Here is a 19,823-nt window from a genome sequence, read left to right on the forward strand (position 1 = left end):
CACCCGCTGCTTTAGCAGGCATGTGAGCATGTGCTTCAAAGGGTATGCTACCATGCTTTTTTTTTTTTAAAAATTTAATAAAAACATGGTAAAGATGAACCAAAATAGTCGGTCTTGTTCTGGTCTTGGGAATACTTGTTAGTATTGCCACTTTGCCAAACAGGTGCCTTAATATGGCCTCAGTTGTACTTGATCACTAGTAAATAAAAACGTAGTCGGGCTGGAGAGGTGGCTTAGAGGTTAAGAGCACTGCTTACTTTGGAAAGGTCCTGAGTTCAATTCCCAGCAACCACATGGTGGCTCACAACCATCTGTAGTGAGATCTGGCGCCCTCTTCTGGCCTGCAGGGATATGTGCAGACAGAACACTATACATAATAAATAAATCCTTAAAAAAATAAAAATACATATTTAAAAAAAGTAGCTAACCATGTTCGACTGTATGCATTGGGTAGTTTGTTCATCTTTCAGTGTTTTTGGGCATCTGAATAAAAAGTGCAAAATGTTTAGGTATAGAGGAAATACGAAGGTTCAGATATTTTTCTGTATAGTAGTACTTCCTCTAAAGTTTTTAGAGTGCCTGCTGGCACTCACAGGTAAACCGATAGAATGGGCATCAAGTGTAATTGTGCTGCCTTGTTTCTTGGCTTTTTAAGTAAGAATTGCTCTTGCTTCTGATATTTGAAACCCTTTCATGGTGGTAGTGGGTGGCAATTTTGTCCTGGTTAATTGCTTTTGTGCCATTTTGTTTTTTTGTTTATGAGACAGGGTTTCTATGTGTAACAGCTCTGGCTGTCTTGAACTCTCTTTGTAGACCAGGCTGGCCTGGGACTCACAGGTCTGCCTCCTGAGTGCTGGGATTAAAGTGTGTGCCACCACTGCCCAGACACTTGTGTACTTGGTATTGATTTGAACTTGAACACAAGTCATGTGGCAAAGGGAAAAAGAATTAAGATTGGACGTTTCATAAATTAGAACTATTAGTATTACAGTTTATTTCCTTTTGAGTTACTTGAAACAAGTGGATGTTTCATGAACACCTACCTACTGGTAAGTTTAGAAATAGTGACATTAATGCTCATCAGATACTGCTGTGGGGGGGGGGGTGAGTGCAGCCTTCATAAGTGTTCATAGCCACTGAAGGGTATTTTTGGTTTGACAGTCTTGCTTTGTACCTTAAGGTTGACTTTGAGTTTCTGAGCATTGGGATTATGGACATGAACCACTTTGCTCAGTTCTTACTTAGTTTTTGAACACATAGCAAATTCCATGTTGGGGATGGGTGAGGGAGGGTTCCTGGGTAGATTGCTCCTCTAGCTTAGGTTTTGCTGGAAAGTGATTTGCTGGAAGTGCTATACAAACATTCAGGCAAGATTGGTGTTCTTTCTTGCTGCTGCTAATTTTTCGCCTGACCAGAGTCCAGTCCGTTGGGGGAAGGGCTAGGTTGTGTGGAAGGAACATTCCCATTGTGGGTGCCTTTTTCCAGAGCTGGGCCAGCATCTTCAGTTGCAGCAGCCTTGTAGATGACTTTCGTTTTGTCTGTGAAGTCAAAATAGAGAATGACTGAGTAATATTGTGGTTTGAATGAGAATGGCCCCTATAGGCTCCTATATTTGAATGCGTGGTTTCCACTTGGAGGAACTGTTTGGGAAGGATTAGATGGGGTGGCCTTGTTGGGGGTATGCCACTTGGGGTGGGTTGTTGAGGTTTCAGAAGCCTTCATGCTTCATCGTTCCTAGTTAGCCTTTCTCTGCCTGTTTGTGGGTCAGGATGTAAGCTCTCAGTTACTGCTCCAATGTGATGCCTGCTGCCATGCTCTCTGCATGAAGGTCGTGAACTCTAACCCTTTGAAACTGTAAGCTCCCAATAAACCTTTCTGTAAGTTGCCTTGGTCTGGTGTCTAGCATCACAGCAATAGAAAAGTAACTAAGACAAACACAAAACTTGTCAAAATACAGGAACTCCAGAGGGTGCTCTGTATCTACCATCTCATCCCTTTTAGAATGAAAGATTTGTTTTTCCTTTGAGATCCCTAATGTGTTAGCACTTTGTGGACATTTTTCATCACTCATACAATAAAGCAGTAGAGAAAAGTGGGTTTAGGTAAGTAATGACAGATTCTGAAGGAAGGGAAGGTAGGAAGAAGCTTTAGGGGAATCTGATCAGATGTTTCAGACTGCCAACCCCTACTTTCCTCAATCCGGTTGGTTTTTCTTTCTATTTTTTAAACCCCTATGGAGTGGTGAGGAACTTTGAAGACAGGAGTCAGGAAGGTCCTCTCTTCCATGCTCTCCCACTTCAGTAGAAGAAATGGGTCAAACTTTTCATTCAGTTTTGGTACTGGGGTCTTCAAAATCGGCCTTTTCAAGGTCTTGACGGAAAATCCAGAGTCTCACATTGAAGGTTATCACAGGTTTTCTAGGACCACAGCCCTTTAAGCCTGGAACCTAATTGTTGGCTCTACAAGTGCCATGCCTTGCACTGTTTATGAAAGTGTTGCCCACTTATTACCACTGGGTAATAAGTGACAGGGTTGTTTAGAGGAGAGGCTCAGACTTCGGTTCTTTCCCAGTTTTGAACCAAAGGTTTTAGTGGTTCTGTAGTGTGACCAGCTCTTCGCTTTCCTTTTTGGCTTCTTGATAACCAGGATTACATCTAAATTGCAAAGGGAAAGTTGGCGTTTGCTAATATAGTAATGGCCAATTCCACCAGGCAAAGTTTTGTATGTCTTGAGGTGCAAATCACAGTTCCTGGGGTCTAGGAAGAATCTCAGCTTTGGTTTTACCGAAAATGTGATGCAATAGAAGAAACTGGGTGGTTAGGAAAAAAGATGTTGGGAAATCGATGTTACGAAGCAGTGTTGAGCTTTTTGTTGTTACAGAGACATTCATGAGGGTTCAGGATGTAACTTGGTGGCAGAATGCTTTCCTAGCATGCCACATCCTGAGTTTGATTTCCCACTACTAGAAAGATACCTCCTGGACATAGTACATGATGTGTAATGTGATGACCACTTGGAGGCTGGAGAATCTCTACTTTGAGGCTAGCCTGAGCTACATACAGAAAACAAAGATCGAGGGTAGAGTATTTACTTTGTACACATGAACTACTCAGTTGAATACTCAGTACCACAAAAACAAGAGTACTGTGGTGGCTGGTGAGGACTCAGCAGGTGCTCACTGCTAAGCTGTGTGACTACATGTGTCTATGTGTGTGTACACACGCACACAATTTAAACGAACTTTTTTTTTTTTTTTTTTGGTTTTTTGAGACGGTTTCTCTGTGTAGCTTTGTGCCTTTCCTGGATCTCGCTCTGTAGACCAGGCTGGCCTTGAACTCACAAAGATCCACCTGGCTCTGCCTCCCAAGTGCTGGGATTAAAGGCGTGTGCCACCACCGCCCGGCTAAACGAACTTTTAAGACCAATTTGTTCCTATGTATATGGGTTATTTCTCTGCATGTTTTTGCACTGCATGCAGTGTCAATGGAGGCCAGAAGAGAGCATCCTCTACGACTGTAGTATGAGCTGTCTGTGAGTCCTGTGGAAGAGCAACCATGAGCCATCACTCCAGCCCCTGGAAGTGCTCTTTACTGTTCATCTGCCTCTCAACCATTCAGAAGCACTTTGAGTGAGGGATTCTGGGCTTTTTTGAGGTTCAATTACATTCTGAATATAATAAACTTGCTCTGAACTTTTTAAGAAAAATGCTCTTAGCCAGGTGGTGAAGGAGCACACCTTTAATCCCAGCACCTTTAATCCAGAGGCAGTTGGAGGCAAGCCTGGTCTACAGAGCAAGTTCAGGACAGCCAGGGCTATAGAGGAACCCTGTCTCAAAAAACAAAATATCTGATTCGAGTAATCAGTACAAATCATACCAGTTACGTATTTAAGAAGTCTGTGATTGAATGACTCTGTAACTAGAATGGAATCTTTGGATTCTGTTGCATTAGGACTGTCTTGTGTTTTTTCTATGGGGGCACTAGGGTAATAGGACTCTGACCTGGTTATAGAAAATAATACTGTAAGAATGCTGAAGCTTCCCAAACACCCTAGAAATATCGTAGGTCCAAGGTAGTTGTGTCCTATCATAGTGAAGGTTCTTTGCTTAGACAAAGTGGTCTCATATTGCCTGTCCCTTGAGAAACTACACAACTTGATTTTCTCAACTAAAGACAGTGCTACCGATGGAAATGACCTTCACTCTTGAAAGTCTTGCATAGTTTGCTTGCTAGCCTGGTTCAGGTCCCTGCTGGGAACCTCTTGTTGAAAGCTCAGGTCTAATGTGGCAGTACTCAAAGGGGAGATGATTCAGTACTTACCCTTGGGAGGCTTGATTTTCTCATAGCACCGGAAGATAACAATGAAGAGAATTCCTTCTGCAAGTTGGAAAATCATGTAGAGAAGAGGAAAGAAGAAAAGTGGTCCAATGACTTCAGGGGGGAAGGTCACGTTGAGGATAGTAGAACAGAGTTGAACGTTTTGGAATCCTGTTTCCATGCTGATGGTGCGCCTGCACCTGTGTGGTGGGGAAACGTGCTTAACAGCAGACAGTTGGCAGCTGTCGTGCCTACCCTTCCCGATACCTTAGGTCTACAGCCTCCAGCACAGGACAGTGGGAGGAAACAGGAGGTTGAAGTACACATGGGTTTGGAAAAAGTTAACCTGACTCCTCACCAATCTAACGCCGAGAAGGATGGTGCCTGAACTACAGAAAGTTTATAAAAGGCTGTGTGTGCATGCATACGTAGGCTGCCGACTACTTGGCCTCGTATGTGCTAGGCATGTAACTACCACTGAGCTTCATCCATCTGGCCCCAAGGAAGCCTTTTGAAATGTTGGGAAATTTTGACTGGTCTTTTATAGAATTGCTAAGTTGAAACTTGAAAGTGACTGGCAGATAAGTAAAACTGGGGGCCGGTATCATTAGCTTGTTAAGTTAGTTGCACATTATAACAGAGTTGCACGTAGTTGCACATTTGACTGGACAGTGGGAGGTTGAGATGTCACAGGCCTCATCTTGTACCTGTTTGTAGCTTACATATCTTTAGCTCTGGAACTTGTCATCAAAAGCAAACGTCAGTCCCACTATGTATCTTTGAAAGCTTTACTTCCCCTAATTTTGCTTTGCATTTTGTGGATTGACGAGCAAGGTGTTTATATTTAATGAATACATGTTCCAAAGTGTGTTAAAGTAATTTGCTAGCTTTAGTGTGTTATGAGTACTGCTATGGCCATTGTGATCTGTAGCTCCAAGATCTGCAGCACTATTGTTATGGCAGCCTTTTATCTTGTGTGGTACATGCACAGTAATTTCATCTTTATCAACAAGACTGTAATAGTGGATTTTGTGTGTGTTTTAAAAATGAGTTTGTCTTGGGGTGTTGGGGGAAATTCTAATGCAGCGGTTCTCAACTTGGGGGTTGAATGACTATCAGATCACCTAAGACCATTGTAAAGCACATATTTACATTATGATTCATAACAATAACAAAATTACAGTTGGGAAGTAGCAATGAAATAATTTTATGGTTGGGGTCACCACCACAAGGAGCTGTGTTAAAGTGTTGCAGCCTTAGGAAGGTTAAGAACCACTGTGCTATAGACTCCCGCGTAAGTATTTTATCTATTTAGGCTAACAGGTCACTGATGTTCCCACAGACCCTGAAGTTGACTGTTCTTTTACTGTATTTGTGAGTTGGGTTGCGCTGTAGCTAAAGACCTGAGCTTGGAGTACCACATAGCATAACTTCATCCTACATTGTTGTCAGAAGAGCAAGGAGAGTGGACAAGGAGTATTAGCAGTGGCCGTCAATGGTCAGGCAGCTCCAGGATGAGGGATCTCAACACTGGGAGAAGGTAGACTTTGTTATTAGTGCAATCCCCCTCCAACACCCCCATAACTTCTCATTGCCCAAAGTCCTTGTTCAGTTGGTGCCTTTGACTATGTGCCAGGAAATGTTCTGCCCTTAAAGGCTCTGAGGCTAGCCGGGTGGTGACGCACGCCTTTAATCCCAGCACTCAGGAGGCAGAGGCAGGTGGATCTCTGAGTTTGAGGCCAGCCTGGTCTACTACAAAGTGTGTTCCAGGACAGGCTCTAAAGCTACACAAAGAAACGGGGTCTTGAAAAAAACAAAACAAAAAAGCTCTGAGGAAAATGGAACCCAAGAGACTTACCTTGGATTGAGCTGGAAGACAGCAGAGAGAACATAGCCCAGCAGGAAGCCACTGAAAGGCATCAGGGAGGAGGTGGCCAGTAATGGTGGTGTCATGGCGAACATGATGCTATTGCCCACATTGATGACAGAGAGGACCGTGACAGCCACGCTGAGGAAGAAAGTGGTAATCATTCCTCCCTGGACATGGGAACAAGAGGCCATTAGAGGGGTCAGAGTGGGCCCAGAGCAATGGGGGAGACACAGGTATTTGGTAGCAGAGATCAGTTTTATTTGAACAGGAAGGAGATACGAAAAGCCTGTATCTCCCATCTTTTTGGGTTTCTTATATAAGTAGCTAGAAAACTTACATTTGGCTAATACTTTAATGACTAGAACACCATCCAAGCTTAGCCAGCTGCTTTTGACCTAGCCCAGACTGCTGTGAAATTTTCAGTGATGTGCTGTAGCTGTGAAGGGATGAGGTTCCCTGGTCCTATGAGCATGATACTTACAAATGACGTTTTCAGTCTGTAAACATTTGCACAAGACTGTCCCCCAAAATACTTTGGAGCTTTTCCCAGCCTCCATTACAGGGAAGGACTTCATTATTTTAGGGCAGCAGTCCTCAACTTACGGGTTACACCCTCTTTGGGGGGGGGTCAAATGACCCTTTCACAGGGGTTGCCTAAGACCATCAGAAAACAAAGATTCATAATAGTAGCAAAATTAGTTATGAATCAGCAATAAAAATAATTTTATGGTTGGGGGTCACCACAACATGAAGAGACTGTATTAAAGGGTTGCAGCATTGGGAAAGTTGAGAACAACTAGGATGAACTGGACTTGTGGAAATTGCCAAGAGTCATTAGAAGCAAAGCTGATACACAAGACGGTTATACTAGGTAGCCTACTTTTTAACTCCAGTGATGTGTAGCCCTACAACTTGCTTGTGTGACTAGGAAACTAGATGGGAAAGTTCCAGAAATGTGTAATAGCATAAACTCTGCAAATCCATCATGTCCCCTCCTCCAGGAGAGTGAGGTAGAAATGTGTATTGGGGGCAATGGCATGTGTTTATCCTCAAAGTTAACTTTACAGTTGCATTTTCTATACACCACTGTGAACATTTAGTAGGTAGGTTCTGGTGAAATGATTGCTTGGGGTTTTCATTATAAAACATAAGGATCTAAGTTTTCTTCCATGCTCCAAAATGACAAAAAACGTGTAAATTTGTCTTTGTTCTTCATCTTTTGAATAAAGAAATAATATAGCAAAAAATTCTTGGTTATCAGTTATTTTGTAATGATTATGCTGCAACTTGGCTCTGGTTTCCATTTTATTCCTGTGTGTGATGTTGACTTGTTTTTTTGAGACAGGGTCTCGCTGTGTGGTCCTGGCTGGCCACCTAGAACTAACTTGCTCTGTACAGGAGGCTGACAAGGGCTGAGCTCCAGTATGAAAAAGTTGGAGGAATATGGATACTTGACCGGTTGCACGTTCTCCTAAGGGCAAGCAATGATATGGTACCTTCTCTGCCACCACAGTGTTTCTTCAAACTTCTGTGAACTCTCCTTGAAATGCTGGAAGTGTTCCTGCTTCCTCTTAGTCTCTTCTAGTCAGCCAGGTTTGCCCTGTTGCCCTCTGTTCTCTATTTGGTCTCTCCCCGGCCTTCAGTAGTCCTACGGACTCTTTTTGGTTTTTGGAGACAGGGTTTCTCTGTGTAGCTTTGTGCCTTTCCTAGAACTCACTTGGTAGCCCAGGCTGGCCTGTCCTACAGACTCTTAACCAGACTTGTTTGCCTGCTGTTGTTGGACTTTATTTCTTTTTTGTTATTTTACCTTTTTCAAATATAAACTCTGAAACAGCCAGCCCTCAAAGTGTATGCCAGAAACTTTAAGCATCAAAGAGGGATTATAAGCCTAATTTTATTTTAATTATACTATAAGGTGTAGTATGTGTATACACACACACACACACGTATGTATTCTGTGTTCCCTTTTTCTCCTGACTTCAAAAGTATTTGTTCACATTACAGTCCCATTAAGTAGTAGATACACCAAGAATAGACTATTTTACCTTTATAATAAGGGAAGCCTGCTGTGGTTTGAATGAGTAATCTCTACCCACCTCCCCACATGTCTGTAGGTTAAAGACAGATCCCTGGGGTGATACTACTAAAGTACTGTGGGCCTCAGGGTGTGGAGCCTACCAGAAGGTTCTTAGGGCATTGGGGGCATGGTGTTGAGAAAGGATAAGGGGTCCTATGCTGTCTTCTCTGCTCTCTTGGAATGTAAGTACCTGATCTAACGTGTTCATGCTATGACAACTGCCCTTGCCAAGTCCAGCATCCAACTAGAACCCCTGGGACAGTGAGTCAAAGAGAAGCTCTCCTAAGTAGCCTATGGTGGTAATTGCTCAGTTACCATGCTTTATTTAAGCAGGGCCCTGAGTTCTTACCTTCATGATGTAGGGAACATATTGTGGCCTTTTGGTCTTGAGGAAGATTCCTATGCTGCAAGGAATGAGAACCATGACCAGTGATATCATAATGCCCCCATAGGGCACCTTGTCTTTAAGATCTCCATCATAGATCCCTCTGGTGTAGACGTACAACAGGAGAGGCATCATGCCCAAGGCTGTGAAGGTGGAGCAGGTGGTCATCACAATGCTGAGTGGAAGATAAGGGAAGAACAAAGAAGAAGCCAATTAGATGTTAGAGTCCCTTCTGTTACCAATGTGCTACATACATACCTTATATCATTCTTTGGGTGGTGGTGGTGGGGGGGGGTTTCGAGACAGGATTTCTCTGCAATTTTGGTGCCTGTCCTGGATCTCGCTCTGTAGACCAGGCTGGCCTCGAACTCACAGAGATCTGCCTGGCTCTGCCTCCCGAGTGCTGAGATTAAAGGCGTGCGCCACCACCGCCCAGTACCTTATGCCATTTTCTTGGGCAGTAAACATGCTGAGTGAACATTGGAGTTTTGACTTCTTCCAAATTGCACATAGTAAGTGGCTGATAGAAGATACCAGCACAGGCCTGCCCAGCTTCTTCAGACCCCATATGCTTTATTGAAGAAAGTGCCATTCCGATTTAAAGAAAATCACCTTTTCTGGATTCATTAATGTTGGAGGGCCCACCTCACTGTGTGTACCACCCCTGGGCAGGTGGTCCTGGAGGCTGTAAGATTGAGTAAGCCATGAGGAGTAACTGAGTAAGCAGCACCCCTCCGTGGCCTCTGCTTCAGTTCCTCCCTCCAGGTTCCCGCCCTGACTCCCTTCAACAATGGCTGTGATGAGGATGTATAAGTAAAATAAACCCTTTACTCCTCAAGTTGCTTTTGGACATTTTATTTTATTTTTTGGTTTTTTGAGACAGGGTTTCTCTGTGTAGTTTTGGTGCCTGTCCTGGAGCTTGCTCTGTAGACCAGGCTGGCCTTGAACTCAAAGAGATCCGCCTGGTTCTGCCTCCCGAGTGCTGGGAATAAAGGCGAGCGCCATTGCCGCCCAGCTGGACATGTTATGTCACAATATGAGAAACCCTAATAAGACAGGCACAGAAAAATTCAAGATTCAATGTTAACGATGTTTAGTATATCAACAACAATGGAAAGTCTTAATTTTGAAAGTGATACCTACAAGTTTGTCACAGAACTGGTGGTAAACAGTTAAAAAGATTTCCTACGATAAAAGGAATAAAACAGCATTGTGTAACCACCTCTTTTATGTATTGCAGTAGACAGCAAGAGAAATAGTGAATAGGAAGAGGAGAAAATAAACTTGATTTTTTTTTATTTTGCTCATTTATTGATCATAGAGGAAAATTTTCCATTATAACTAAAAAGAACAGGGTTAGAAACACATGAGCAATGTAAAATAATAAATTGGGATCAGATATGCTACTAACAAAAAATTAGTTTTTTGTAAAAAAAATTTTTTTAATTTATTTTTAAAAATATTTTATTTGGAACTAGGAGATACTGCTGAAAAATATGGAATGCTTCACGAATTTGCGTATCGTCCTTGTGCAGGGGTCACGCTGATCTTTTCTGTATTGTTCCAATTTTAGTATACGTGCTGCCGAAGCGAGCACTGTAAACAATTTGTAATTCTTATTTTTGTTTTATATGCATTGGTGTTTTGCCTGCATGTATGTCTATGTGAGGGTGTCGGGTCCCCCGGAACTTGGAACTACAGACAATTGTGAGCTGCCATGCGGGTGCTGGGAATTGAACCCAGGTCCTCTGGAAGAGCAGCCAGTGCTCTTAGCTGTTGAGCCATCTTTCCAGCCCCTCAAGAACTTTTAAAGATGGCATTTGTAACCAAAATTATAAAATATTTAGAAATAAATTTCAAGGAGATGACAAAGTCTTTACTGAAGAAATTATAAAATATCATAGAAGGGTGTGGAGGAAGCCATAAGAGCTATGCTATATTCATGGCAGAACGGGAAGAAGACAAGATTATTAAGGTAGTGAGGTGGTTTGGGTGAGAAATGTCTCCTCTATGCTCAGGTAGTTGAAAACTTGGTCCCCAGTTGGTCCCCAGTGCTATCAGTGAAGGTTATAGATCCTTAGGAGGGAGTGATTTGGTGGAGGAAGTATGTCACTGGTGGTGGGCTTTGAGGTTTTCTAGCCTGGCACCACTTCCTGTTTGCTTTTTCTACTTTTTTATTCTGTGTAGCTTTGCACCTTTCCTGGGACTCACTTGGTAGCCCAGGCTGGCCTCGAACTCACAGAGATCCGCCTGGCTCTGCCTCCTGAGTGCTGGGATTAAAGGCGTGCGCCACCACCGCCCGGCCTCTACTTTTTTATATACGGATGATGTGATCATCCAACTTCCTGCTCCTATCATCAGGCCTTCTCTGCTGTCCCCATTATGTCCCCATTATGACAGAACTATCTCTCTGGAACTATAAGCCAAAATAGTCGCAAAATTTGTAAGTGCTGGGGCTGGAGCGATGGCTCAGGGAATAAGAGCATTGGCAGCTTCTGGAGGACCTGGGTTCAATTCCCAGCACCCACATGGCGGCTCACAACCATCTGTAACTCCAGTTCCCGGAGATCTGACTCCCTGTAAAGAGGACATCAGGCAGACATGTGCTTCACAGACACATGCAGGAAAAACATGTACACACACACACACACACACACACACACACACAATGCAATGCAAAGTCAATCAAAATTCTAAGAATTTTGTAGATTTGAAAGATGATCCTAAAATTCAAGTGCAGGAGTAGAAAGGTGAAAAATTGTTAACATTTTCATGAAGATAGAAAGACCTGTAAAGTCACTGTAATTATAAACATGTACTGATAGAAAGACAGCCACATTGACCAATAAGATAGAGTCCAGATAAACGCTCAATCATCTTTGACTAATAAGAGAAGTGATACTAAATAGTATTGGAGGAGAAAATGAATGGTACTTAAGATTTATTCATATGGAAAAATGTAAGATTAGATCACTCATAAAAATAAGTTCTAAGTTGATTTAAGATTTCTATGTGAAGCTGGGTGGTGTTGGTGTTGGTGGTGCACGCCTTTAATCTTAGTGCACTTGGGAGGAAAGGCAGGCTGATCTCTGAATTTGAGGCCAGTCTGGTCTACAGAGTTAGTTCTAGGACAACCACAGCTACACAGAGAAACTCTGTCTAAACAAACACACCAAAACCAAAACAAAAAAATTTCCATGTGAAAGGCAAATGTTTTCAAGTTTTTCAAAGGAAATATAGGAAATATCTTTGTAGACAGTAAAGGATTTATTAGACCTCTGACTAGTCAAGACAAAACAGTACAGAGTTGACTAAGTTAGAAGCACTTACTAAGTATAAGACGTCATTATCAATACATACATGTAAGTCCCACACTGTGAAGAGATACATTCAAATCACTTTGCAAATCAATAAAAAAGTTCTTTCAGAACAACCCCATAGAAACACAGTCCATCCCATTTCCAGATGAGGACACCCAAGTGACTAGTTAACCCACGAAAAGGTGCTAGGCCTCCCGTGAAGTCCAGGTGAAAATGTGATTGGCTACACACTGACCAGTTGGCAAAAATGACAAAGCCGGGGTGATTCCAAATAAAAAGACGTGGAAGAAACAGATCCCCCACTTAAGGAAGTGTGCTTGGAACAATTTCGGAAGCTTCCCTGCTGAGGAGGCGTGAATCCCATGATCTCCAGTTCCTGCTTCTGCTACACATGCTCTCACCTGGCAACAAGAGCCAGCCATGCACAGGGCTGTCTACAGGAGCAGGCCATGGAATAAAGAATGTCTCCCAAGAGGCAAGTGCAGCAAACCACACCGCGGTTCAAATACACGCAGTAGGTGTTTTACTGACGTGCCTGGCTGTGCTGGCTAGTATTTGCGTCAACGACACAAACTCGGGTCATCTGGGAAGAAGGGATCTTAATTGGGAAAATGCCTCCATAGAATTGGCTTGTAGACAAGTCTGTGGGATATTTTCTGGATTGAGGATTGAGGGGGAAGGGCCCAGCTCACTGTGTGTGGTGCCCCTGTGGGCTAGTGGTCCTGGGTGCTATAAGCAAGCAGGCTGGGTAATCCATGAGGAGCAAGTCAGTGAGCAGCACGGCTCCACGGCCTCTGCAGCAGCTCCTGCCTTGAGTTCCTGCCAGACTTCCCTGGATCATGAACTGTAAGCTGTAAGGTAAAATCAACCCCTTTCTTCCCAAGTTGCTTTTGGTCAGGAAGCTAAGACACCAGCTCTCAGAGCAAATTGCCAAATGTATGCCCTATTGATACCAAATTTAAAACATGCAAATACAGTAGATTATCTGTTTGTATGTGTGGTAATAATTTAAAAATATCTTGTATGTATGGTAATAGTTTAAAAAGAGAGCTGGGGGTAGGGTGGAGGGATGGTCAGGGGTTAAGAGCACTAGCTGCTCTTCCATAGATCATGAGTTCAATTCCCAGCAGCCACATGGTAGTGGGATCTGATGTCCTCTTCTGGTGTGGAGAGAGAGAGAGAGAGAGAGAGAGAGAGAGAGAGAGAGAGAGAGAGAGAGAGAGAGAGAGAGAGGAGAGATAACGAGCACCAGGGGCTGGAAAAACGGCTTAGCACTGAAGAATGATTGCTGTTCATCCAGATGACCCAAGTTCATTTCCCAGTGCCCACAATGGGTGGCTTAACCTCCTGTAACTCCAGCTCCCGGAGTTCTGATGTCCTCTTCTGGCCTCAGCAGGTACATGCACACACATGGCCCACACATACATAGACACACTCACATACACATTGGGGAAAAAAAAAAAAAGAGCGAGAGAGCCAGGAATGATGGTGGCAGCTTGTAATCTCAGCAGTCAGGCGGGGGCAGGAAGATCAGAAGTTCAAGGTCATCTTTGGCTACACAGTGAGTTCAAAACCAGCCTGGGCTACATGAGACTCCATCACAAACAAACAACCTAAAACAAAACAACAACAACCACAACAAACGAAAAAGTTTAAAAAAAAATATCCTTGGAGTTGCTGGAGCCAAGTCCTGGGAGATACTCTCTCTGAGGTGTGGTAGAGGGAATGAGATTGAGAAGTGTATGGGGGTTTTTCTGTGCAAGCTATTGGGCTCTTTGTAGAACTGACAAATGGTGTGTTTGTCTTCATGTCCAGAGAAACCATGCTTACTTTGGCTTTGTGTCAGGAGTTCTAGAGTGTGTTCTGGGACTTTTGTGCCTTGTCCCGTTAGATGTGTAGAGCCATGGTCCCAGAACCTCAGAAATTTTCCTCCACAATCACAGATACTGGGGACTGGCTGTCAGAGGTATCCATCCCCAACCTGCTGGTATCTATGACTGTTGTGATCCTCAGTTTACCCTAAAGGACCTGGATGGGAGGTAACCTCCAGATTCTAGCTCCTAAGATTGGAACCATGGCAACATTGTGGACCTTGTTTCTGGTTATGATGGGATGGCATGTTTGTATTTTCATTCTTCCTTTCTATATATGTTCTTTTTTGTTTTTGCTTTTTCAGACAGGGATCTGATGTAACCTATAACTCCATGTGTCGTGGAGGGTGACCTTGAACTCCTGACGCCTTCTGCCTTCGCCTTCCACGGGCCTGTGCCACCATACCATGCTTACTTCTAAGTTCTTTTATTTTGAGATGGACTCTCAAGCATTCTCCTACTTCAGCCACCCAGCCACCCAGGTAGCTGGGCTAACAGACATGCACCACTGCACCCAGGCCCTTCTTGCTTGAGAATGAGTGCAGTGCATAGGCCCCCTCCCCTCCTTTTTTTTTTTTTTTAACCTGTAAACTTGAACGGAATAGAAAGATCAGAGGCACAACCTGAGGACACTCTGAAGTGACCATCCAGTCCCTAAGGTGAAGTGGGAAATGTGTAGGAATTCCAATGGCTTCCTGTGTCATCGTGGGAAACTTGTAGGGACCCTGGGGTGGTGTCCAGGCCTTTTGTCCCCCTAGCCACTGACTCTGGCCTGTTTGGGGACCAGCAGGTGAAAGGGAGCAGGACAGTTTGAGGATGGCAACAAGAACAGTCAAGGCTGTTCCTAACAAGCTCGCTTCCTCTGGGTGTTTTCGCTTGCCTTTGTGTCTTTGAGGAAGGACCTGCCCTGCCTGGCTGTCTGGTGTTCCCCCTCAGACTTAATACATTTGGAAGACAGAAAAACCATGGGAGAGGGCCCTGAGCCAGCTCTGGACACAACTTTTGCTCAGCTCTTTGGAGACCATTGGCAGGTTTCTTGACTGTTTCCTCATGAGGAAAACAGAGTAATAGGAGTCTCACCGTTTACTTCTAACTCTGAGTGGGACATGGTGAGCTGAAGGAGAGGCCTCGAAGTAGACCTTGGAGCCACATCTGACCCTTAGACATTGCTTGGCTTGCACAGCCTTTTAGATACATTTGGATGACTTGATGATGTTTGAAATTTTGGAGATTTCACCTAAAAATGGAGGTTCAATCTTCACTTGAGAAGCAGAAATCTTGAGGCTGGAGAGATAGCTCAGCTGTTAAAAGCACTGGCTGCTCTTCCAGAGGACCAGGGTTCGACTCCTAGCACCCACATAGTGACTCACAACCATCTATGGCTCCAGTTTCAGGGGATCCAGTACAGTCTTTGGGCCTCCATGGACACCAGGACGTACACACAGTGTCCCTGCATACATGCAGGCAAAACACTCACATATATAAAATAAAAATAAATGTGTCTTAAAAAAAGAAAAGCAGAAGACTGTAATGACTGTGGATTCCTCTCCTATACAATATACACGTCTGATCAGAGGGACCAGTGCCTTTGAGCCTGGCAGGCTGCCTCCATTCGGTCTGCCAATGAACAGGCCAGCTTGCAAAACATCTGAGCAGACACACCAGCTCTGCAGCCAGCCAGACCCTGACCAAAGGTGTTAAGCTCTCAGACTGTTTCCTCCTCTGTGAATGTGGTCAGTTACAGCACTCCCCCCTGTGTGTACCCATCCATGCCAGCCACCCAAACAAGGACCAGTGCAGGATGTATACAGTGGACAAGAAGGGTATTAAGAGAATAAAATGGGACTTTGTTAGGGGCTGGTGAGATGGCTCAGTAGTTAAGAGCACTAGCTGCTCTTCCAGATGATCTGGGTTTGATTCCTAGCACCCACACGACAGCTCATAACCATCTGTAACTCCAGTTCTAGGGGAATCCAGTGCCCTCTTCTAACCTCCGTGGGCACTAGGTGCACGTGTAGTGCCCAGAGACATACATGCAGGCAAAACACCCATATACATAAAAGACTAAATAAGTTTAAAATTGGACTTTGTTGAAAAGAATGTTTAGTTCCTACCATCACTGTCACTGCTATAATGCATGTAGTAACTTCTCAGGACAACTAGGATTCAAAGTCTAGCAGGACAGGAGGATGATATTCACACTCAGCCAGTGGCGTCCAAGGCATGGTTAATGTGTATGAGGAGGGCAGGTTAGCTTCGGAGGAGGGGACTTTCACAGAAGGTGGCCACATCAACACCCATGGTGGAGTCTGGAACTTGGAACCAGAGGCTGAGCAAGGAGCAGAGCTCAGGGGCCATGTTCTTGATCTCACCACAGGCTGGGTATAGTGGGAGGCCACCCACCTTCTAGAGCAGCTGATGTTGGGGAGGCCTCATTAGCGGCCACCCGTGGTCCTCCATACGGTCCCCAACCTCATTCCCGTCCTGCTGCTTCCACAGGTACACAGATTCCCTCAGAGTGCCCCTTCTCTGACTAGTGTGACTCGAATTCCTTCGGCATCAGAACTGAGGTTTAACCTGGATTTCTTGGGACACATGAGGTGTGACAAACCTTGTCCCTCCCCCCGAGTGCACTAGTATCGCTTTGCCTCGCTAGGAGAACCTTCTCGGTTAGTTTTGTTTGTAAAGTTCGGTCACAGATAGGATGCACATGGACCCAAGGAGACAGGCTCTGGGTTCCCTGCTTCACCTGACATTGAACATCTCCACTAAGGACAGATCCAGAGGAGACTGCCTTCAGCCTGAGGCTTTGCTTCTGCTAGTGAGTTCAGCCATGGCGTGGACGGCCCAAGCATGCTGAGAGGCATTCACCACAACAGTCACATCTGTGTGAAGGACAGATAACTTCACCACGCCCAAGGAGTCAGGTTGTTCAGGAGAGGGACCTTGCTGGTTTTGGGTCAGGATGCTCTGAACTCAGGCTGTTGTTGTTGGCTTTCTCTCTGCTTGTCAGACTGAGTAGGGCCCAGCCTAACCTGGGCAAGTGCTGGGACCTCAATTCTCCCTGAGGTGTCTTCAGATGGCAATCTCACTACATCTGACAACTGGGTGGAGGGTCTCAGCATACCTCAGATGCCCAGATACTGGGGGGAGAGCCTGTGGAGTCTCTTCTCTGCGGGAATTTGAGATGCTCATTTGGTCCCAAGTCACCTTGGTCTCCCTGGGATGTTCAGAACCCATTATGCCCCTTCTAGATTTTCAGCTTCAGAGCCAACACCATGCCACAGTCAGGTGGCTTCAGTTGTCAGGGATTCTGGTTGAAATCTGTCTTCCTTTAAAGCAATCCTTGAGACACTTCTGTGAGTTCAGGGGTGTCTAAGATGCCTCTGGACCGGCTTGACACCTTTCACTTGGTACTTCAACCGAAGAGACTCCAGAGCCTACCCCAACTCAGCATAAGCCTTTGACTATCAATGCCAACCTTAATCTAACTCTTACTCCCTCTTTTCCTGGCTTCAGCCCAGATTTTCTCCAGATTATGATGTTTCCACTGCACTCCATCCCACACCACTTCCTCCTAACCCTCAATCTTACCTGAGGTTCATGTCCCCCTTCATGGCCAAGGTGAAGAGGTTAGACAGGTTCCCTCCAGGAGAGCAGCCACAGATGAGGATGGCCAGTGCCTCAACTGTGTTCAGCCTGAAGACCTTGCCCAGGACAAAGGCAGCGAGGGGCATGATGCCATACTGGGACAACATGGCGATGATCACCCCTTTGGGCTTCCACAGGTGAGCCTTGATCTTGCTGAACTCCATAGTGCAGCCCAGTGAGAACATGACAAATAGCAGCATTAACACCAAGATGACACTCAGCGCCTTGTCTGTGGGGCGGCGGCCAAAGCCAGGTGGCAGCGAGAAATTGAAGGGGGCTGATACATTGTGCACCTCCATCCTCTGGCACAGCGGGGACTACCCTTGTTCTCTGCTGCTGGCCTTCCTTGTCCAGTGCTTGCTGGATGTTTTCTTTAGTTCCCTTTCAGGCCAGGGTTTATGGACAAAATGTAGCTGTGGACAAATAATTATGCAATCAGCAGGGCCACTGCTCTGGCTGTGGCTCCACTTTGCTCAAGTTCCCTGACCTCTGGGCCTGCTGGGTGCCACTCATACGCAGCATAGGGCTGATTCTTTCCTCTGCCCTCCCTTCAGCATGCTTCTGTAGCGTTTCTGAGACCCACCCAGGACCTACAACAAGCCAGGACTAAACCAGGTCTACCTTTTCCTCTTCCCTTTAACTCCTACTTCCAGCTCAGTCCCTGATGCCTCAGGCTGTTTGCTTGGAAATGTGCCCTCCCCATGCCCAGTGAGTCACCATTTGTCCCCAAGTGAGAGGAACTGTGTTACCTAGGGTTCCCTCACATAGGCAGAGCCCCGAGGGCGGAGGGACAGTATAGGGACATGTGGTGTTGCTGTCTCCAGGAGAGGATGTGTCCATGGCTTTCCTCCTATGAGACTCTTGTATAATATTTAGAAGGACCAGCCTTAATATTATACATCCCAGGGCCTCAGGAGAGAGAACTATGAATGGTGAGGACTATTTTCAGGAAATCAGAATCTCAGCACACCGAGCTCTTTAGTCCATTCACTTTAATTCACCATTCAGTCTCTAGCTTTACAGTTATATACCCAAACAATCACAATCCTCCCCTCCACCCAGGTCACCCGGCCTGAATTCCTGCAAGGTAATAAAGGCAGGTAAGAGTTTCCTCAGGCAGTGATTGTCAGGCTTTCTTGTCCGACCTGAAAATGGAGTGGTTAAGGGAGGAGGTCAGATGAGAGCTAATATCGGTTAGTATATCAAAAAGGGAATTTATGTGCTCAATCTATATTCCTAGGAGTGGTTAGGTAAGAAGTTAGGGGTCTATAGAGTTAATAAGGCTGTAAGAAAGGAGGGTCCGAGCTAAATTGTGTAAAGCTATTACCTAAGGTCCACCTATGTCTCATTGTGGAATTTACCTTAAATCAGGAGACTAGCTTGTGGTGATCTGGACTTTTATTTCTGTTAGTTCTAGAATGTGGCTAAGAGAGATATCTGATTCCAGTGCTGAAAGGGGAGAAACGGATGGGCTGGGGGGAAGGAAGCCTTTCCTGAGGCTGTTCTCCAAATACCTGGAATGTGTATGTCCAGAGAGTGATCAGTCCACACTGTTTGCACTTCTTAGGGAAAAATCATTTGGGAAAACTATGAAGCACACATGGCTTTCATAACAGAAGACAGCTGATATACAACAAGCCAAATAACACCAAAAGCTCCTTGGAATTTGGCTTCCTCTGGAGGAATTCCTTGATTCCCTCCAGGTAGTGACTTTGCCATAACCAGCTGAGTTCTTATAATATTTTCCTGCGGCCTGTAGCATGAGACCTTGTTTTGTGCCCATACCTGGATCACATGTGTCCTGTGGGTGCGTGTGGGGACACACAATGAATCTCCGGAAGGCTTACTTACCTCCAGAGGGTAGAACTTTCTGGAGCACAGTTGGATTCTTGGAAAACTGGAGACTCTATGCAAAGCCCAGCCCAGAGGGAACTCTTGCTGTGGAGACTAGCAAGGTGTGATGCCTGAGGCACCTGTGGTTTGAGAAACTTGTGACAAGGAATTGAGGAAGCTGAGGACAAGCAGTCTTTTTTTGCTTCCCGATGGTTCTACTTTTGTATGCTGAGCCTGTGTGTCTCCAGCTGGAAGCCAGGTTTGAAGCATGCAACACCAGCAGCATCCAAGAGGCGGGCGTGGCTGTCCTGCACCACACTCCTTCCATCCCTCTCAGGCATGGGACAGAGTGGGTCTTTCAGAAGCACAGTTCTCTCTTGGCTAGGTGGAACTCACAGGCTCCAGGCTCCAGGCCTTGTACATTCCTAACTGCTGAGATCTGTGGTAAGGCTTAGTTTAGGGTCACCTTCTTCTGGTTTTGAGATAAGGTCTTACTATGC

The 19,823-nt window shown here is 45.1% G+C and overlaps 1 protein-coding gene and 1 non-coding gene across 2 annotated transcripts; both read right to left on the reverse strand.

Annotated features, from left to right (window-relative positions):
* Nucleotides 1-1,052: 1,052 nt before the first annotated feature.
* On the reverse strand, nt 1,053-17,789 carry Slc10a1 (solute carrier family 10 member 1). Its single transcript, XM_059279343.1, has 5 exons — nt 17,434-17,789; nt 8,613-8,823; nt 6,175-6,353; nt 4,320-4,516; nt 1,053-1,538 (listed from the first exon to the last, which is right to left on the reverse strand). The coding sequence occupies exons 1-5, from the start codon at nt 17,787-17,789 to the stop codon at nt 1,396-1,398; spliced, it is 1,086 nt and encodes a 361-aa protein (XP_059135326.1). The 3' UTR covers nt 1,053-1,395.
* Nucleotides 10,139-10,245, reverse strand: LOC131924841 (U6 spliceosomal RNA). The gene has a single exon (XR_009383095.1). It is a non-coding gene; the product is annotated as a U6 spliceosomal RNA (small nuclear RNA).
* Nucleotides 17,790-19,823: the final 2,034 nt, after the last annotated feature.

The sequence above is a fragment of the Peromyscus eremicus genome, chromosome 14 (assembly GCF_949786415.1).
Source record: "Peromyscus eremicus chromosome 14, PerEre_H2_v1, whole genome shotgun sequence".
NCBI lineage: Eukaryota > Metazoa > Chordata > Mammalia > Rodentia > Cricetidae > Peromyscus > Peromyscus eremicus.